Source organism: Mobula birostris, chromosome X (genome assembly GCF_030028105.1).
Source record: "Mobula birostris isolate sMobBir1 chromosome X, sMobBir1.hap1, whole genome shotgun sequence".
Lineage (NCBI taxonomy): Eukaryota > Metazoa > Chordata > Chondrichthyes > Myliobatiformes > Myliobatidae > Mobula > Mobula birostris.
This window is the reverse complement of record NC_092402.1, coordinates 55,109,343-55,129,196: the sequence shown is the minus strand read 5'-3', so window position 1 is coordinate 55,129,196 and position 19,854 is coordinate 55,109,343. Positions and strand designations below refer to the sequence as shown.

The following is a 19,854-nucleotide window of genomic DNA, read 5'->3' as shown; positions in this document are numbered from 1 at the left end:
TTTCAAATTTGACAAGGTCTTAAATGGATACTCTTTTGTTTTCTTCAAACTTTAGTGGGTGGCTCATTTTGTAGCCCCACTCTTTTTCTCCAACTATCCCACCTGTAAAATACATTAATCAACATAAAATGGATTACCAAAAGTTTGAAGAGTGTGCGGCATGTGTGACACCTTCAGAAGGCAACTTGTGCGAGAGCCTCTGAGCACTGTTGAATGTAGGATTATAGAATGGTTGCAGCACGGACACAGGTCATTTGGCCCTTTGAATCTGCAACAGCTAGTTCTTCTCCCCATAGCCTCCCCACCCCCCGCAAATTCTTTCCCTTCATATACTAATCCAGCTCCTTTTGAATGCTACAATTAAGACTGCCTCCACTAATTCCCCAGGTAATACATTCCAGAGTCCAATCACTTTCTGTGCAAACAAGATTTTCCCTACGTCAATTTTGGTTCTTTTTCCAATTGCCTTCATTTTGTGTCCCCTAATTCCTGACTAACAGGAACAGAATTTCTTTCTCTCTTTTTACTCTGTCCATACCCTCCATGAGTTTAAATCAATCAATTCGATCCTCTCACAACAACCTCTGATTCAAGGAGAACACCAGTTTCTTGATTTCATCAACATAACTACCTTCTGGAATGATTAGGGTAAGTCTCCTCTGTTCTCCCTCCAAAGTTGTAACTTCTGAAGTGTGGCATTTAGAACAGGACACAACACTCCAATTATGGTCAAATCAGTGTTTTATAAAAGATGTACCATTCTGCACTGGTAAATTTCCTGCTCTGTGCATACATTCACACGGATTACAATTCTTTGCCAAATCAGCAAATCACAAGATAAAGATGGAGAAAATAAACACACTGATGATGAACAGTTTGCTCTTTGGCAGCTATTGAACCATACTAGCGGTGACCAGGGAATCTAAAACATTCAAAGAAAAATGTAAAGTATCTCCTTTTGCACAGTGTACTCTTCCACCTTCTAAAAATGTTAAACACTACTCTCCAATCAGGTGAGATCTTTGGAAACAAGGGATTTTCTCTGCACGCATCAGTATGGTTCTGTGGTCAGGTACCAGCAGCTTCTCCCTTAATTCTACTCATGGATTTGACTAAAATATTTGTGGTCAAATACACACATGGATTTGTTAAAGAATGCTGTAATAAATACCTTCACTAGGTTAATGAAAAATGCTTATAATCTCACTAAATTCCAATAGACATCTTGCTGTTTTCATCTGGACCCTGAGTCAGAGCCTTTGAGTCAAAGGTTATATATACAGAATTGATACCAGAATCCAACTTCCAAAATCCTGGAATCAACAACTAAGATAGGTAGCGACAGTGAACACAGAAAACATTGCTTATAAGCAGTTAACACTGCTAAATTACTTACAATATAAACCTGTGCTAACGTGGCTGGGTTAACATTTCCTACTTCTGCCAACTTCACAGACTACTTCACCGCACTCTCCAAAATGCTTCCATCCTCGCCTTAGGCTGCTAAAATCATGCTGAATTACCAATTCTATGGACAGTCCACAATCTACTAGCCCTACACCCTGGCCACTTTATTGAAATGACCATCACATAGATGCAAGGATGAGCATGGAAGCCAAACTTACTGAATTCACTACTGATGCACAAGATCTAAGCTGATTCATGGGATGTTAATTAGGGTCGAGACCCCCAGTGATTGTCTTCCCTCTTAGTTCAGGTTGACTGTCCAATTATAACACTCCTACTGCTGTCCTGGCTGAAATTAACTAACTCACAGAGTCCAAAATTAGAACCTGAATAATTCTGGTCTTTATGGCTAGGTACCATGTAGGGCATAACTGATAGCCTATGGAAAACGGCAGGCCATTGGAGAATCAGAGCCTGAAAGTAATGAAAATGGGGTGAATGGGGGATGAAAGCTGATCAGTTGCAGTACAAGTGTGTGAGTGCACCAGCAGCCACACTCGTTGACTTGTTGGGGATAGCAATTCCAAAAGGATAGATACTGGAAGTGTAACAATGTTCACATCAGGGTAATTACTGGGATCTATTGAAGCTGCATCACGGCCAATATGAGTACAATTATTAATAGTGACTTAAAGGCAGCATCAGGGTATTAATTGAAAAATCTCAGTGACAACAAAAAAGTAATTATTGAAGCCCTATCATTGTCTATGTTGGGAAAATTAGATATTATATTTCTTGATCAGTCAGGGTGTCAAAGGTTGCAGGGAGAAGGCAGGAGAATGGGGTTGAGAAGGATAGGAATTCATTGCTACAGGCACCTGTGGAGGCCAAATCATCTAGTATATTTAAAGTGGAAGTTGATAGATTCTTGATCAGTCAGGGTGTCAAAGGTTACGGGGAGAAGGCAGGAGGATGAGGTTGAGAGGGATAATAAAACAGGCATGATGGAAAGGCAGAGCAGACCCAATGGGCTGAATGGCCTAATTCTGCTCCTTTGTCTTATGGTCTAAATTGATGTTAATGTCCGAGTAATTATTAGTGGAACATCACTTTGAGTTTCAGGATAATTACAGGAGGTGCATCAGTTCCAATATCTGGATATTCTCTGGAGGTAAGAATCAGGGTAATTTCTGGAGACCTGTCAATGCCAGTGCCTGGATTATTATCAGGTGGTATCAATACCAATATCACAATAATTATTTGAAATGTGTCAATGGCAACCATCAGCCTACATCAGGGTAACTATTAGCAGTACTATCGGTACAGCAATACCAATATCAGGGCAATTATAAGAGGTGTAAATATAGTAACATCAGAGAAATTTGAAGTCTATCAAAGGCAATATATCCAGACTATTACTGGAGCTGTATCAATACCAAATATAACAGAAAATTATTGAAATCAATACCAATATCACGTTACTTACTAGACATGTATTAGTATCCCGGGGGTGGATGTGGAGAGGATATTTCCTCTTGTAGGAGAATTTAGAACAAGCATCTACTGTTTAAAATAAGTAGTCACATATTTAATGCATGGATGAGATGAATTTCTTTCTTTCGGAGGGCTGTGAGAATGCATGGGGTGACATGTTAGTGCTCTAACAATCGACAACAATACGATTTACCAACGATAATTTGGATGATTATAGAATAACAATGGTTATGATTATGTCTATTACTGCCTATCTCAGTGGAATAAATTACAGAATTTGTAACAAGAAACACTGGCAGCATGAGGATAAATATTAGAAGTCTATCAATGGCCACATTAATCGTTGCCAGTACACAGCTAATTATTGGAAGTGTAACAGGTTAATCAGTGTATACACATTTCAGTATAATTATTGGAAGCATGGCAACCCCAATTTTAGGGTACTTTTTGGAGCTGCATCAATTTCAATATCAGGATAACTACTGGGGGCATATCAATGTCAGTATCATCTTATTTACTGGCCGTGTACCAATGATAATGACAGGGTGATTATTGGAAATGCACCAGTGGATAATATCAGAATAATTACTGGAGGGGTATCCAAGGTCAGTACAGTATATCAATCATTGGGATATCAATTCTAATATGAGCGTAGATATTGAACGTGCCCCAATGTCCATACCCAGGTAATTATTAGGAGAAAAGCATCAATGCAAAAATTAGTGTAACAATTGGAACTGCATCACCATCAGTACAGTTAATAAAGATGTCTCAATTAGATTATCAGGTTAATTACTGAATGTGTTTTTAGTGATAACATCAAAGGTATTACTGGGAGTGCTTTAATGGAAATTATTAGGTAACTATTGGAAACATATCAGTGCACTGGGAATCCCAGGCAACATTTCAGAAAGTGACAACATGATAATCATTGAAAGTGTATCGATGTATATATCAAGGAAATTGTTTGAGCTATATCAATGTCAACTTCAGGGTTAACACTGCAGCTGTGTTAATACCAATATCAGAGGTATTACTGGAGAGAATGACATGAACATACAGCACAGGAGGATATGAGTCAGAGCAGTCCTGCAGGTTATGCCTCTTCATGGGCTTTTCCGGGGGTAGGTTTCTGCCACCACCATCCTTTCAGGCAGCCAGTTCCAGATGACCACCACTCATTAGCTGAGATAATTTCCTCAACACTTGTGCAATCTTCTATTAATTTCGCCACCCTGCCTCCCTGCTGATGGTAAGCTCCCTTCCTGTCTACTCTGTCCAAGCCTCTCAATTTCAAACAGTTTGATCCTCTCTCCCGTGTCTATCTTCGCAGCCCCTCCCTCCCCCCCCCCCCCGTTTCAACAGTCTCTCCTCTTAACTAGAAACCCTGACTCTGGTCCCCCCGCCCCCCCCAGTTTCAACAGTCTCTCCTCTTAACTAGAAACCCTGACTCTGGTAACATCCTGGTGAATCCCCTCTGCACCCTCTCCAGTGTTCACACACCTTTCCCATAGTGTGGTGACCTCACTACCATTTTGTACAATTCTAATATCCCTGCACTTATACTTGTTCAGTTGGTAAAGACAAATACTTATTGACAGGACATGGACATCTCTGACAAAGGCAGCATTTAATATCCATCTTTAATCATCTGTGCCTTCTTAACTATCTCACCAGGCCAGCCTGCTGCCTTCAGGAATCTATGGACGTGCACTGCAAGATCCCTCTACACTTCTTAGTATTTTACCAATTACTTTGCCTGGTTTGCCCTTGTCACATATTTACCCCAAACTTCTCCAGACTGAATTCTATTTGCCACCTAAACAGACCATTGATATCTTCCTGTAGTTTCAAACTGCCATCCTCACTTTCAATTCTGGTGGCATCAGCAGATTTCTTAATTGTTGGGAGTGTCTTGGGGGTGTATCAATGCCACTGTCAAGCAAAATTATTGTAAACAAATTAATGTCAAGGTAATTTATGAATACATAAAATCACAATATCATGGTAAAATAATTTCAATGATTATATCAGGCCTTTTCCTGTAGCTATGTCAGTGCATTAATTTCTGTATTATCAGTTTGGACCAGCCGGTGTAGTGCTATCAGCACGGGACTTCGAGGTGGATGGCCCCCAAGTTCGAATCCAGCCCTGTCCCAACCTGGGCAGCAGCAGTATCCACGTGGAAGAAAGGCCTGGCAATCTACATCTTGTCGTGAAAACCCTCTGGACAACTATACTATCCAAAAGGTCGCCATGAGTTACTGGCAACTCGACGGCACTCAACAAACAACATTGTAAATATATCCCCATCAATTGGGTATTTATAGGAAGTGTATCAGTGGTGGTATCTGGACAAATATTAGAAGAATGGCAATGTCAGTTCTTGCTTTTTGCACTACTTATTTATTTTATATTGTAATTTATAGTATATTTTATGTACTGCACTGTACTGCTGCCATAAAACAGCAAATTTTATGAAATATGTCAGTGATTACAAACCTGATCCTATACTGAACTACACTGAAATTAAATTCAGAGTGAATATTGGAACTGAATGAATGTCACTATCACGTTCTGTACTTTAGTTGTGCCATTAGCATCATCTGGGCATGAATTGAGGTACTGTACATCAATGCTGTTATCAGACAGACTAATGTATCAGTCCCGATATCAATATCAAGTGCATGATTTCCAAAGACAGATAATGCTTGCAAGTGGATCATTGTCAGGCAAAACCTGAAAGCATATAAATGGCAATACCAGGGACATTATTGTGTTGCATCAGCACCTACAAAGATGCGTAAATATCAATGATACCATGGACTCTTTTGAATGTTAGTATTCAAAATCCAATCTGCATCAGTGTCGATATCATGTGAATTAACTGGAAGAAAGTGCACCTATGGCTGTATCAGGGTTACTACTGTGAGTGATCTATTGGCAATATTTTGGTAATTACTGAAAAAGGATCAATGGCAATACCAGGGTTATTACTGCAGTGGATCACTACTAATGTTAATGTGAATAATGAAAGAGATAATAATACCTGAATAATCACAATGCCAGTACCAGTATCAAGTGACTTATTGATTGGGAATCAGCCAATACAATAATAATCACTGGAAGCCAATCAAAATCAATATCCATATAATTATAGTGCTATATTCATGCCATTACCAGGCTAATTACATCTACACGAAGCATCGTCACAGGAAAGCAGCATCCGTCATCAAGGACCCACACCACCCATTATATGCTCTCTTCTCACTGCTGCCATCAGGAAGAAGGAGCCTCAGGACTCACGCCACTAAGTTCAGGAACAGTTACTACCCTCAACAGGCTCTTGAACCAAAGGGGATAAGTTCACTCAATTTCACTTGCCCCATCATTGAAATGTTCCCATAACCGATGGACTCACTTTCAGGGACTCTTCATCTCATGTTCTCCATATTGATTGCTTATTTATTTATTATTATTTCTTTTTTTCTTGTATTTGCAGTTTGTCTTTTGCCCAAGTCGGTGCAGCCTTTCATTGATTCCATTATGGTTATTATTCTAATATGGATTTATTGAGAATGCCCACAAGAAAATTAATCTCAAGGTTGCATATGGTGACATGTATGTAATTTGATAATAAACTTACTTTAAACTTTGATGTTGATATCAGAATAATAATTGGAAATCAATCAATCACAAAAGCAAGACAATAATTAAAACAGAAACAATGTCATGAATGTAATTATTGAATAGAACAAATGGCAATATCAGAGTGATAATTGGGAAAAATAAGTGTCCTTAACAGGCAACTATTGCAAGTGATTTGATGCTGATATTAAAGTAGTTGCTGGAAGGTAGAGGATTGGGAAGCTTTTAAAAAACAACAAAAGGCAACTAAAACAACCATAAAGAGACTCAAAAGATGAAATATGAAGGTAACCTAGCCAATAATATCAAAGAGGATACCAAAAGTTTTTCCAGATATATAAAAAGTAAAAAAGAGGCAAGAGTGGATATCAGACCACTGGAAAATGTAGTAATGGGGAACAAAGAAATGGCATACAAACTTAATAAGTATTTTGTGTCAGTCTTCATTGTGGAAAACACTAGCAATAAGCCAGAAATTCGAGAGTGTCAGGGGTAGAAGTGAATGTAGTTGCTTTTTTTAAGAAGGTGCTTGGGAAGTTGAAAGGTCTGAAAATAGATAAGTGATCTGAACAGATGGACTACACCCCACGGTTCTGAAAGAGGTAGCTGAAGAGATTGTGGAGATATTAGTAGTGATATTTCAAGACTCACTAGATTCTGGAATGGTTCTGGAGGACTAAAGCATTGCAAATGCCACTCCACTCTTTAAGAAAGGAGGGAGACAGAAGAAAGGGAATTATAGGCCAGTTAGCCTGACTTCAGCTGTTGCGAAGACGTTGGAATCCATTATTAAGGATAATGTTTCGAGGTACTTGGAGGTACATGATAAAGTAGGCCACAAAATCAGCATGGTTTCCTTAAGAGGCAATCTTGCCTGACAAATCTGTTGGAATTCTTTAAGGAAATAACAGGCAGTATAGACAACGGAGAGTCAGTGAATGTTTACTTTGATTTTCAGAATGTCTTCGACAAGATGCCACACATGAAGCTGCTTAACAAGGTAAGAGCCCATGCTACTACAGGAAAGATATAGAAGATGGGCTGACTGGCAGGAGGCAAAGAGTGGGAATAAATGGGGCCTATTCTGGCTGGTAGCCACTGACTAGTGGTGTTGGGACTGCTTCTTTTCACATTATATGTCAACGATTTGGATGAGGGAATTGATGACTCTGTGGCCAAGTTTGCAGACGATACAAAGGTAGGTGGAGAGGCAGCTCGTGTTGAGGAAGCAGGGAGTCTGTAGAAGGACTTGGACAGATTGGCAGAATGGGCAAGTAAGTGGCAGATGGAATATATAGTGCAGGGAAGTATATGGTCATGCACTTTGGAATAAAGGCATAGACTACTTTCTAAATGGGGAGAAAATTCAAAAATGAGAGGTGCAAGAGGACTTGGGAGTCCTTGTGCAGGCAGAGTCAGTGGTAAGAAAATCAAATACAATGTTAGCATTCAATTTAAGAGGACTAGAATATAAGAGCAAGGATGTGATGCCTTGCTTTATAAAACCACTAGACAGACCGCACTTGGAGTATTGTGAACAGTTTTGGGCCCCCTAACTAAGAAAAGATGTGCTGGCATTGGAGAGGGTCCAGAGGATGTTCATGAGACAGATTCCAAGAATGAAAGGCTTAACGTTTAATGGCTCTGGGCCTGTACTCTCTGGAGCCTAGAAGAATGAGGGGTGATCTCATTGAAGCCTATTAAATATTGGAAGGCCAATATAGGCCGAACATAGAGAGGATATTTCTTTCCCATAGTGAGTGAGTTTCGGATCAGAGGGAACAGCCTCTGATGTCCATTTAGAGTGACATCTAATAGAGTGATGTCCATTTAGAACAGAGATGAGGAGGAATTTCTTTAGCCAGAAGGCAGTGAATCTGTGGAATTCATTGCTACAGGTGCCCATGGAGGCCAAGTCATCTGGTATATTTAAAGTGGAGGTTGATAGATTCTTGATCAGTCAGGGCGTCAAAGGTTACAGGGAGAAGGCAAGAGAATGGGGTTGAGAAGGATAGGAATTCATTGCTACAGGCGCCTGTGGGGGCCAAATCATCTAGTATATTTAAAGTGGAGGTTGATAAGATTCTTGATCAGTCAGGGTGTCAAAGGTTACAGGGCGAAGGCAGGAGGATGGGGTTGACAGGGATAATAAAACAGCCATGATGGAATGGCGGAGCAGACCCAATGGGCTGAGTGACCTAATTCTGCTCCTGGGTCTTATGGTCTAACATCAAAGTCAAGGTAATCTCTGAAAGTGAATCAATGTTGATATTAGGACAATTGGGGTAAATAATAGCAGGTTAGTGTCGTTTTCAAGCACATAAGGATAATTACAGGAGATATGCTAATGCAATTGTGAGATCAATTATTATTGGCATCTAATCAGTACATACAGTATCACTGTAATTATTAAATGTGTATTGTTGCCTTTATCAGCCAAATTATTAAATGTGAATCAATTGCAGTACCATGGCAATTACTGGAAGTATATCAATGGCAAAACCAAGTCTATTGCTGGACCACTTCAGTACCAATACCAAGGTAAACGCTGGAACCGGATTAATCAAAACATCAGTGCAATCATTGGGTTGTATCAAAGTGAATAACAGGATAATTATTATTGCCTTGTGCCAATAGTACTCAAATTATAACAGTTGGAGCTGTGTTATCAGCCAAAATTAGGAGAATCATATTAGGAGTAGGTGTGTTAAAGCCAGCATCAGGCTATTTCTTGGAGTTATACAAGTTACATTAATACTAGTATCAAAGTAGTCATTTGGATTTGTGAATACTAAGGTTAATCAATGTCAACAGAAGCATTTTCTGGAAATGAATTAATGCCAATATAAGGATAATTATTGAGTAGTTATCAGTGGTAATATCAGCTAAATATTGGAAGGACAACATGCAAATACCAGGATAATTGTTGAGCTGTTTTAATACCAATATCAGGATAAACACAATGCCAACATCAGAGTCTGCATCGAAACCTAGATCAGGATACTTACTGGAAGTAAGTATTGGGTACATTATGATAATTGTTGAAACTATATAAATACCAAATTAGTAAAACTGCATCAATAGCAATACCAGAGTTACTACAGGCTACACGAGTATCAATATCAGGATGAATAGTGGAAATGAATCAGTGTAGCTACTGGACTGTTTTACTGTGTGTATCAGCATTAATAATTAGTGAGCCAATAGCAAAAACAGGGCAATTTTGGGCTGTATCAGTGCTAATATCAAGACAACAACTGGAGCTACATTAACAGCCTATCTTTTGCAAATTCAAAATTATTATTGACCAATATCAATGTGACATAATTATGAGGCTGGATCAATATTGATGGGAGTAATATTAATGAATGAGTTACATCAATGCCGATATCAGGTTATGTATTAAAGGTGTATCAGTGTTAATGACATTTTGGGATTAACAAAAGAGCTCAGGTACACAAACAGAATTCTAGATATTATAAATAGGGACATAGGAACAAAGACCAATCTGTGAAAGGTTTCTGTTATTAATACAGCTCAATTCATTAAAGGAAACATTTCAGAGTCTTGTATAACAGGAAAGTATGAAATGCAAGGAACTATTTCAACTGGCAAGCAAGTTAGTAAAGTTGGCATACTTTTAAGATAACCACAAAAATAATGTCTTGAGAGTTTCAAAGGGCTAGCAGAGGCATGATAGAGCAATGGCTCCTTTCATGCTATGAGTCTTTTCTTGATTCTCCACATTATGTCAGAATCAAGCTGATCACTGCATTTATGAAAAATTCAAGATAATCAGTGGATTAAGTGTTTATGCTGGTGTCATTAACTGATCTATTTGGGACATTTACTGGAAATATACAATGTCGATATCAGGGTAAACAGTGCATGCAATCAAATACCCATACAGTGGTATTACTGGATCAATTTATAGATGATTACCAGGCCAATTATTTGAAATGATGACATACTTATCAAGGAAATTCTTGGATGTGTATTAATGCACTTATTTGATGGGTTGAAATGACAATGTCTAAACTGAATAGATATCAGAATTGGTAAATGATTTGATAAATTCCATGGTTATTTTATAACCAGCTCCCACCCATGGCACTTTTTGTGGATGGACAAATGCTTCTGATGAACACAAGAACTTGGAGAGAAACATGTATAGCCCCTTTCTGTGCTAGGCAGCAAAAACAGTATCAGAGGAAGAAGAATGCTTCAATCCTGAACTCTAAGATAACCTCTGGCAAGAACACTAACAAGAACATAGGAAACTACAGGACCAGGTCATTCAGACCCCTGTGCCTGCTCTGTCATTTAATAAAGTAATATAAGATCTCAAAATAAGATCTCTAAAAATTAAAACAAAAGTTTGAAATGGTTTTCTTTGTGGAGCAATTATGATCCCAAGTACGATGGGGAAATCAGTTCACCTAAAAGTCTGACCCCCCTGTCGCAGCTGGTGAGGCACTCATTTGATCCCTTCCATCTGGCACATTTACCAAAGGAAACTCCGAATAGTTTGAGTTGCCCTGCCGGACCCTTAAGTTCATCTGTCCACTGGCATTGTCACTGAATGATGGGGTCATTTCTCCTCCAGTAGCTGAGAACCTAGAGTCTTGACCGAATGTACCCAAATGGTGATTGTTGTGAGCTGCTGGCTCTTGTCGCTTTTTTTGTGAGCTAACCTGCTCTGTGAAATCTGACAGCGAAGAGATGCTGTTGTTGCTTGCTACAGTTGGTATGAAAGCAAAGGGATGCTGGGATTCACCAACTAACAAACCATACTGGGACTTTTGTGCTGGTAACCGTAAAGAAGAACCCACTTCTGGTCTAAAGCCATGCTGGGTAACCATGGTGGCAAAAACCTGTCGCTCTAGAGAAGAAAACAGAGGTGGCACCTGAAGACTTCCAGTTAGGGTTTGAGCTTCAGTCTCATATACAAGTCCATGCTCACTCGAATAGCTATCATTGTGGCATGTCCTTTCCAAAGCTTGCTGGAGGAACTTTGAATATTCATGGAGCATGTTACAGTTGTCGGTAGATGCTGGCTGTGAACTTTCATTGACTTGCTCCAATGGAGGCACATTTGAACTATCAGTAGAGCTTACAGTTATATTTGGAGCGACTTGGGTGTCACTGACAGAAAATGAAACCTGCCCATTTGGTTTATTAGTGTAGTGGTCTAAGAGAGTCTGCAGGACTTCATCAGGAATTCCACTTTTGTCCTGACTGCTTTTCAGCTCGGTGTTGCCAAGCTGCACCAACATGGATGTGCCACTACTGCTTTCACCTACGGTAATGCTAACTGCCTGTGTTACAGCTGGTTGGGCTGCAATCTGGCCTACAGATAAGGCAAACTCCCTGCTGGTACTGTTAGGCCCTTGCAAGAATCGCTTCTTCTTAACAAATTGCATTGCATCATCGTAGTTGCTGTGGCTTCCTCCGGGCTTGCGAGAGGCATCTTGCCCTTGATCAGTACTCTGGCCCTCAATGACCAGGAGGTTGGGGTTGCTTCCTATTGCGTAGGTGTACTTAGTGACTTTTGTGGCATCAAAGTTGGTAGAAACTGGCAAGGTCTGATTCAGATGTTCTGTTGTCTTCTGAGTTTTGTTTGAGCTTATCCTCTTCAGAATAAGCTTTGGTGGATTCAGATTCTGATACGTTTCCCCTAGATGAGCAGTATCTTGTGAAGAATGTGCAGTTATAAGTGAGGACTGCTCCACTTTATACTCATCCTTTATCTTCAAGGTGCTGGTGTAATACTCCATACACTCTCTTTTGTTCAAGTTAACATCTGTTGGACTGTCAGTCTCCACTTTATTACAAGTTTCTAATTCCAACTTCCCTTCAGTTTTGAGCTTCTTTGTTGTTGGATTAATGACATCCTTCTGTGATGACAACAACCTGTTCTCTGTACTGATGGCAAGTATAATTGGCTCAGTTTTCACTGCTGGGTTTTTGTCAGAAGCTTTCGCTTGATTTTCTCGGCACATTCTTCTGTGTTTAAGCAAACGATCAGTTCTAGAAAAATACTGCAAGGAAATGCATTAGAGAGAATTAATGTCATTATTGTTTATTAGATTATGATTAAAGCAATAATGGACATGAAGGTGTATATTCATTGTGGTTTTAAGCACATTAAAAGTTTGGACACTAAATATTAGAAATTTACAGGATGGATTAAAACCTTCATAAATTCAAACTGTTCAACCACTAACACAGACAAGAGCACATACATTTCTGAATGTATTGTTGCTTGTTTATGATTCCAATTTATTACAGCAAATATAGAGTTATTTTTGATTAGCTTAGAGGTAGATTTTAACTTCTCCTGCCAGGTATAAAATAGGTGGCGGGGGAAGGGTAGCCATTTTAACCCAATTGATTGTCCAAGACTACAGCTTCATGTCCATTTGCTACCTGCCTTGCCTGGTGGAAACAAGTTACAATTAACCCTTGGGTATAATTTTCCAACTGCATTTCCAGCAAAGGCCTCATCTGTCCATGACACACGAGAAATTTGGGAACATGTACTGTAAAATGAAACAATCACCAAATGATACACCATATTCACCCAAGCTTCTGACTCGAACTTGAATTCTGTCATTTACTGTCTGGCAGCACTCTGTTTACCATTTGGATTCCATGCAAAAAACTACATGAATTCCATGAAAGAATCCAATTTCAGAAGAGGGGAAGAGGAAGGGAAATTTGAAGATGGGGTTAATCAATTATGCAAATGATCTTACTCATTATCTTTATTCTATTTTTATAAGGATGTATTAACCAGGAAACTGGATGAGTATCTTGGATGAAATTTGGGATCAAACCATAATTTGGATGAGAATGTACAAGGCATGGCCAGCAAGTTTGCAGGTGACGGTAACATAGGTGGGCATCATGGACAGCAAAGAGGTTCATCAAAAATAACAGGGAGATCTTGATTAGCTAGTTAAGTAGGCCAAGGAATGTTAAATGGAGTTTAATTCAGATAAGTGTGATGTGTTGCATATTGGGATGTCATATAAGGTAGGATTTTCACAGTGAATGGTAGGGCTCTGGAGAGAACAGAGGAACATTGGAGTTCAGGCGCCTGGTTCCCTGAAAATGGAATCGCAGGTAGACAGAGTGGTGAAGAAGGCTTTTGGCACACTGATTTTCATTAGTGAGGGTACTGAGTGTAGAAGTTGAGAGGTAGTCACACCTAGGCTGTCGGAAGCAGGTCGTTGGGTGACAGTCAGAGGGGGGAAAGCAAAGGTGAGCAGACAGGTAGTGCAGAGCACCCCTGTAGCCATTCCCCTGAATAATAAGTTTACCGTCCTGGATAGTGTTGCAGGGACGACCGACCAGGTGTGAGCCACGGTGGCAGGGCCTCCGGCACTCAGTCTGACCCTGTGGTGCAGAAGGGTGGGACGGAGAAGAGGAGAGCTGTTGTCATTGGAGACTCTATAAGTCAGGGGAGCAGACAGGAGATTTTGTGGATGTGAGAAGGACACCCGCATGGTTTGTTGCCTCCTGGGTGCCAGGGTCTGGGACGTCTCTGACCGGGTGCACGATATCCTGGTACGAGAGGGAAAGCAACCAGAAGTCATGATAAATGTTGGTACCAACGACATAGGCAGGAAGAGGGATGAGGTCCTGAAGTGTGAGTTTTGGGAACTAGGCAGAAGGCTGAAGAACAGGACCTCAAGGGTGGTGTTCTCAGGATTGCTGCCAGTGCTATGTGACAGTGATGGTAAGAATTGGAGGAGATGGCAGTTGAATGCATGGCTGAGGAGTCGGTGCAGGGAGCAGGGTTTTAGATTTTTGGATCATTGGGATCTCTTCTGGGGAAGGTGGGACCTGTACAGATTGGATGGGCTGCACCTGAACCTGAGGGGGAGCAATATCCTTGCAGGTAGGTTTGCTAGCATGGTTCGGGAGGGTTTAAACTAATTTGCAAGGGGGATGGGACCCGGAGCGATAGAGCAGTGGAAAAAGTGCATGGAGTAAAGCCAGATCTAACATATAGAGAGGCTTTGAGGAAAGAGAAGCAGAATAAATGGTGTAAAGGAGTAAGGCAGAAGGGCTGAAGTGTGTGTACCTCAATGCAAAAAGCATCAGGAACAAAGGTGATGAACTGAGAGCTTGGATACATACATGGAATTATGATGTAGTGACCATTACAGAGACTTGGCTGGCACCAGGGCAGGAATGCATTCACAATATTCCTGGATTTCAGTGCTTTAAAAGGGAGGGGGGGAGGGGGGGAGGGGGGGAGGGGGGGGAGGGGGGGGAGGGGGTGACATTACTGGTCAGGGATACTATTACAGCTACAGAAAGGGTGGGTAATGTAGCAGGATCCTCTTTTGAGTCAGTATGGGTGGAAGTCAGGAACAGGAAGGGAGCAGTTGCTCTATTGGGGGTATCCTATAGGCCCCCTGGTAGCAGCAGAGATAGAGGAGCAGATTGGGAGGCAGATTTTGGAAAGGTGCAAAAATAACAGGGTTGTTATCATGGGTGACTTTAACTTCCCTAATATTGATTGGCACCTGATTAGTTGCAAGGGTTTAGATGGGGCAGAGTTTGTTAAGTGTGTCCAGGACGGATTCCTGTCACAGTATGTGGACAGGCCGACTAGGGGGAATGCCATACTAGATCCAGTACTAGGTAATGAACCGGGTCAGGTCACAGATCTCTCAGTGGGTGAGTATCTGGGGGACAGTGACCACCGCTCCCTGGCCTTTAGCATTATCATGGAAAAGGATAGAATCAGAGAGGACAGGAAAATTTTTAATTGGGGAAGGGCAAATTATGAGGCTATAAGGCTAGAACTTGTGGGTGTGAATTGGGATGATGCTTTTGCAGGGAAATATACTATGGACATGTGGTTGATGTTTAGAGATCTCTTGCAGGATGTTAGGGATAAATTTGTCCCGGTGAAGAAGATAAAGAATGGTAGGGTGAAGGAACCATGGGTGACAAGTGAGGTGGAAAATCTAGTCAGGTGGAAGAAGGCAGCATACATGAGGTTTAGGAAACAAGGATCAGATGGGTCTATTGAGGAATATAGAGAAGCAAGAAAGGAGCTTAAGAAGGGGCTGAGGAGAGCAAGAAGGGGGCATGAGAAGGCCTTGGCGAGTAGGGTAAAGGAAAACCCCAAGGCATTCTTCAATTATGTGAAGAACAAAAGGATGACAGGAGTGAAGGTAGGACTGAATAGAGATAAAAGTGGGATGATGTGCCTGGAGGCTGTGGAAGTGAGCGAGGTCCTCAATGAATACTTCTCTTTGGTATTCACCAATGAGAGGGAACTTGATAATGAGGTGAGGACAATATGAGTGAGGTTGACGTTCTGGAGCATGTTGATATTAAGGGAGAGGAGGTGTTGGAGTTGTTAAAATACATTAGGACGGATAAGTCCCTGGGGCCTGACGGAATATTCCCCAGGCTGCTCCATGAGGCGAGGGAAGAGATTGCTGAGCCTCTGGCTAGGATCTTTATGTTCTCATTGTCCACGGGAATGGTACCGGAGGATTGGAGGGAGGCGAATGTTGTCCCCTTGTTCAAAAAAAGGTAGTAGGGATAGTCCAGGTAATTATAGACCAGTGAGCCTTACGTCTGTGGTGGGAAAGCTGTTGGAAAAGATTCTTAGAGATAGGATCTGTGGGCATTTAGAGAAACATGGTCTGATCAGGGACAGTCAGCATAGCTTTGTGAAGGGCAGATCGTGTCTAACAAGCCTGATAGAATTCTTTGAGGTGGTGACCAGGCATATAGATGAGGGTAGTGCAGTGGATGTGATCTATATGGATTTTAGTAAGGCATTTGACAAGGTTCCACATGGTAGGCTTATTCAGAAAGTCAGAAGGCATGGGATCCAGGGAAGTTTGGCCAAGTGGATTCAGAATTGACTTGCCTGCAGAAGGCAGAGGGTCGTGGTGGAGGGAGTACATTCAGATTGGAGGATTGTGACTAGTGGTGTCCCACAAGGATCTGTTCTGGGACCTCTACTTTTCGTGATTTTTATTAATAACCTGGATGTGGGGGTAGAAGCGTGGGTTGGCAAGTTTGCAGACGGCACAAAGGTTGGTGGTGTTGTAGATAGTGTAGAGGATTGTCAAAGATTGCAGAGAGACAGTGATAGGATGCAGAAGTGGGCTGAGAAGTGGCAGATGGAGTTCAACCCGGAGAAGTGTGAGGTGGTATACTTTGGAAGGACAAACTCCAAGGCAGAGTACAAAGTAAATGGCGGGATACTTGGTAGTGTGGAGGAGTAGGGGAATCTGGGGGTACATGTCCACAGATTCCTGAAAGTTGCCTCACAGGTGGATAGGGTAATTAAGAAAGCTTATGGGGTGTTAGCTTTCGTAAGTCGAGGGGTAGAGTTTAAGAGTAGTGATGTAATGATGCGGCTCTATAAAACTCCGGTTAGGCCACACTTGGAGTACTGTATCCAGTTCTGGTCGCCTCACTATAGGAAGGATGTGGAAGCATTGGAAAGGGTACAGAGGAGATTTATCAGGATGCTGCCTTGTTTAGAGAGTATGCATTATGATCAGAGACTAAGGGAGCTAGGGCTTTACTCTTTGGAGAGAAGGAGGATGAGAGGAGACATGATAGAGGTGTACAAGATAATAAGAGGAATAGATAAGAGTGGATAGTCAGCGCCTCTTCCCCAGGGCACCACTGCTCAATACAAGAGGACATAGCTTTAAGGTAAGGGGTGAGAAGTTCAAGGGGGATATTAGAGGAAGGTTTTTTTACTCAGAGTGGTTGGTGCATGGAATGCTCTGCCTGAGTCAGTGGTGCAGGCAGATACACTCGTGAAGTTTAAGAGACAGGTATATGGAGGAATTTAAGGTGGAGGGTTATATGGGAGGCAGGGTTTGAGGGTCGGCACAACATTGTGGGCTGAAGGGCCTGTACTGTGCTGTACTATTCTATGTCTATGTTCTATGTTCTAGAGGTTATGTTGCAGTTGTACGAGACACTGATAAGATCGCACCTGCAGTATTATGCTTAGTTCTGCTTGCCCTGTTGTAGGAAAGATGTTATTGAACTAGAAAAAGTGCAGAAAAGATTTGTAAGGATGTAGCCAGGACTTGACAGACTGAGTTATAGGGAGAAATTGGACAGGCTAGGACTTTATTCCTTGAAGCATAGGAGACAGAGGAGTGATCTTATAGAGGTGTATAGCGATGGTGAGTGCACTTAGTCTTTTTCCCAGGATTGGGGAATCAAGAACTGGAGAGCATAGCTTTAAGGTGAGTTGACAAAGATTTATTAAGAACTTCAGAGGCAAGTTTTTTTTTATATATAGAGAAGGTTGTGGGTATATGGAATAAACTGCCAGAGGAAGTTGAGGCAGGTATGGGACAAAAGCAAGCAAATGGATTAGCTTGGATGGACATCTGGGTTGGCTGGGGCTAGTTGGACTGAAGGACCTGTTTCTGTGCTTTATAATTCTATGACTCTAAACGCTATCTCCCAGAAATTTATGTATGTTTAACAGAGATTGCATAAATACAAAACTGTAAGTACATTAATTTACATTTTTTCCCTCAATTTATTTCTCTTCTCTTCCTATGGTGTGAAAGCTTGAGGAGGTAGAGTTCTAGGAATGTTTACTCTCCCACTGTAGCTCAGCCAAGGTATTTATACAAGTTAAATATACTTTTGGGATATATTCATTGCCTTCATTTTGTTTGGCTAACATATTTTCAGGGAAAAATTATCTTTAACTCATGCAAGTACATAGTTGACCGTATCAAGGATCTTGGTACTATTTGCTTATTTATAACATGCAACTGGCAAGGCATCACACACAAAATGCTGGGGGAACTCAGCAGGTCAGGCAGCACCTATCAAAATGAACAAACAGTTGACATTTCAGGCTGAGTCCCTTCTTCGAGACCGGAAAGCAGTTTGACAGAATCAGAGGCATTGTTTAACCCTCAAGCCTGCTATGGAACCACAAAGTCCAATGCGATATCTGGAAATATTCGCAGAGTTCTTCATTGAGAAATTATTTCCTTGTCTTAAAGGAACACTATGATATTAGCTGAATTAAAATTTAATTAAGCAAAGTTGCACTGGGTTCTTGTCTCTTTTAAAGTATGACATATAGGAGAGAGAGTTAAACAGTCATAGAAAACCATGAATATCACTTTGCTTCAGACAATATGTCTATTGGTACTATAACACAGTAAACCTTGAAAGCACTTAATGTGGTACCTTCCAGCAATATTTCCATTTTAGCATAACACAACACCTACTGGTGATATTTGCATTGCTGCTATTAGACAATGCAGTTTAGCAATACTTACACTGCTGTTGTAATACAGAGTCTTTCCACAATTTTTGCCTTGTTGTTACACTCTAAGCTTTTGGTAGCATCTGTATTGCTGTTGTAATATAGCCTCTTTTAACCATTTTGCATTGCTATCATAATATATTTCAGCAATATAAATACATTCTATGTAATAGTTTAATTCATTTTTAGACTGCATTTTTAAGAAATGTTTGTATTCTGCTGTAATATAGCATCATTCAGCAATGTTACATTACAGTAGCTTTCCACAATATATGCACTGCTGTTAACAATACTGTATTCTTAAGCAATACTACATTGCCACTGTAACACAGAATCTTTCTGCAATATATGCATTGCTGCTGTTATATACTGTACCTTGCAGCACCATTTGCACTGATGTTGCTGTTTAGTAGCTACGTTTAGCAGTATGTGCATTCCTGTGATGATATCTTTTGATAATATTTGCATAGCTACTATAACACAATAACTATATAGTATATGTACAGCCATTGTAAAGTACCCTTTTGCACTGTAATAAATTTTGCTGATAATGGTATTGTTGCTGCAATATTCCTGCAAAATCTGCAATGCTGGCTTGACAAAGTAACAAGAGGCAATATTTGCATTGCTGCTGTACACAGCACACTAGCAATTTGCACTGCTCTTTCAAGAAGATTTGCACTGGCGCTGCAATACAATATTCGGATTTTATGAGAAGTGATAAAGAAACTGAATGTTATGCAGTTATCAGTTATCACATAGATCATCTGTTTGGCAACTCTGGCAAAATTTACACCCTGTCTTTTTTCATGTGCATGCTGCACACTGCCATCATTGAGAAGGGAGATGTTCTTGGAAGCTCAACTTCCCATTAGCTTTTTAATTGTCCACCACTGTCCATAGCAAAATGTGGCAGCACTGCAGAGCTTGAAGACACACTTTCAACATTCCCTCCGCCATCAGATTTCTAATAGACAATGAACCCATCAACAATACCTCAC

At 40.8% G+C, this 19,854-nt stretch overlaps 1 protein-coding gene across 5 annotated transcripts in view; it reads right to left on the bottom strand.

The window, feature by feature from the left end:
• Positions 1-4,332: 4,332 nt before the first annotated feature.
• LOC140191954 (zinc finger protein 148-like) overlaps positions 4,333-19,854 on the bottom strand; it is a 116,343-nt gene continuing 100,821 nt past the window's right edge. For all 5 annotated transcript variants that reach the window (XM_072249879.1, XM_072249878.1, XM_072249880.1 and 2 more), the window contains one exon: positions 4,333-12,590. In XM_072249879.1, the coding sequence (XP_072105980.1) occupies positions 10,989-12,590 (1,602 nt within the window). In that variant the 3' untranslated portion in view covers positions 4,333-10,988. The remainder of the gene's footprint in view (positions 12,591-19,854) is intronic.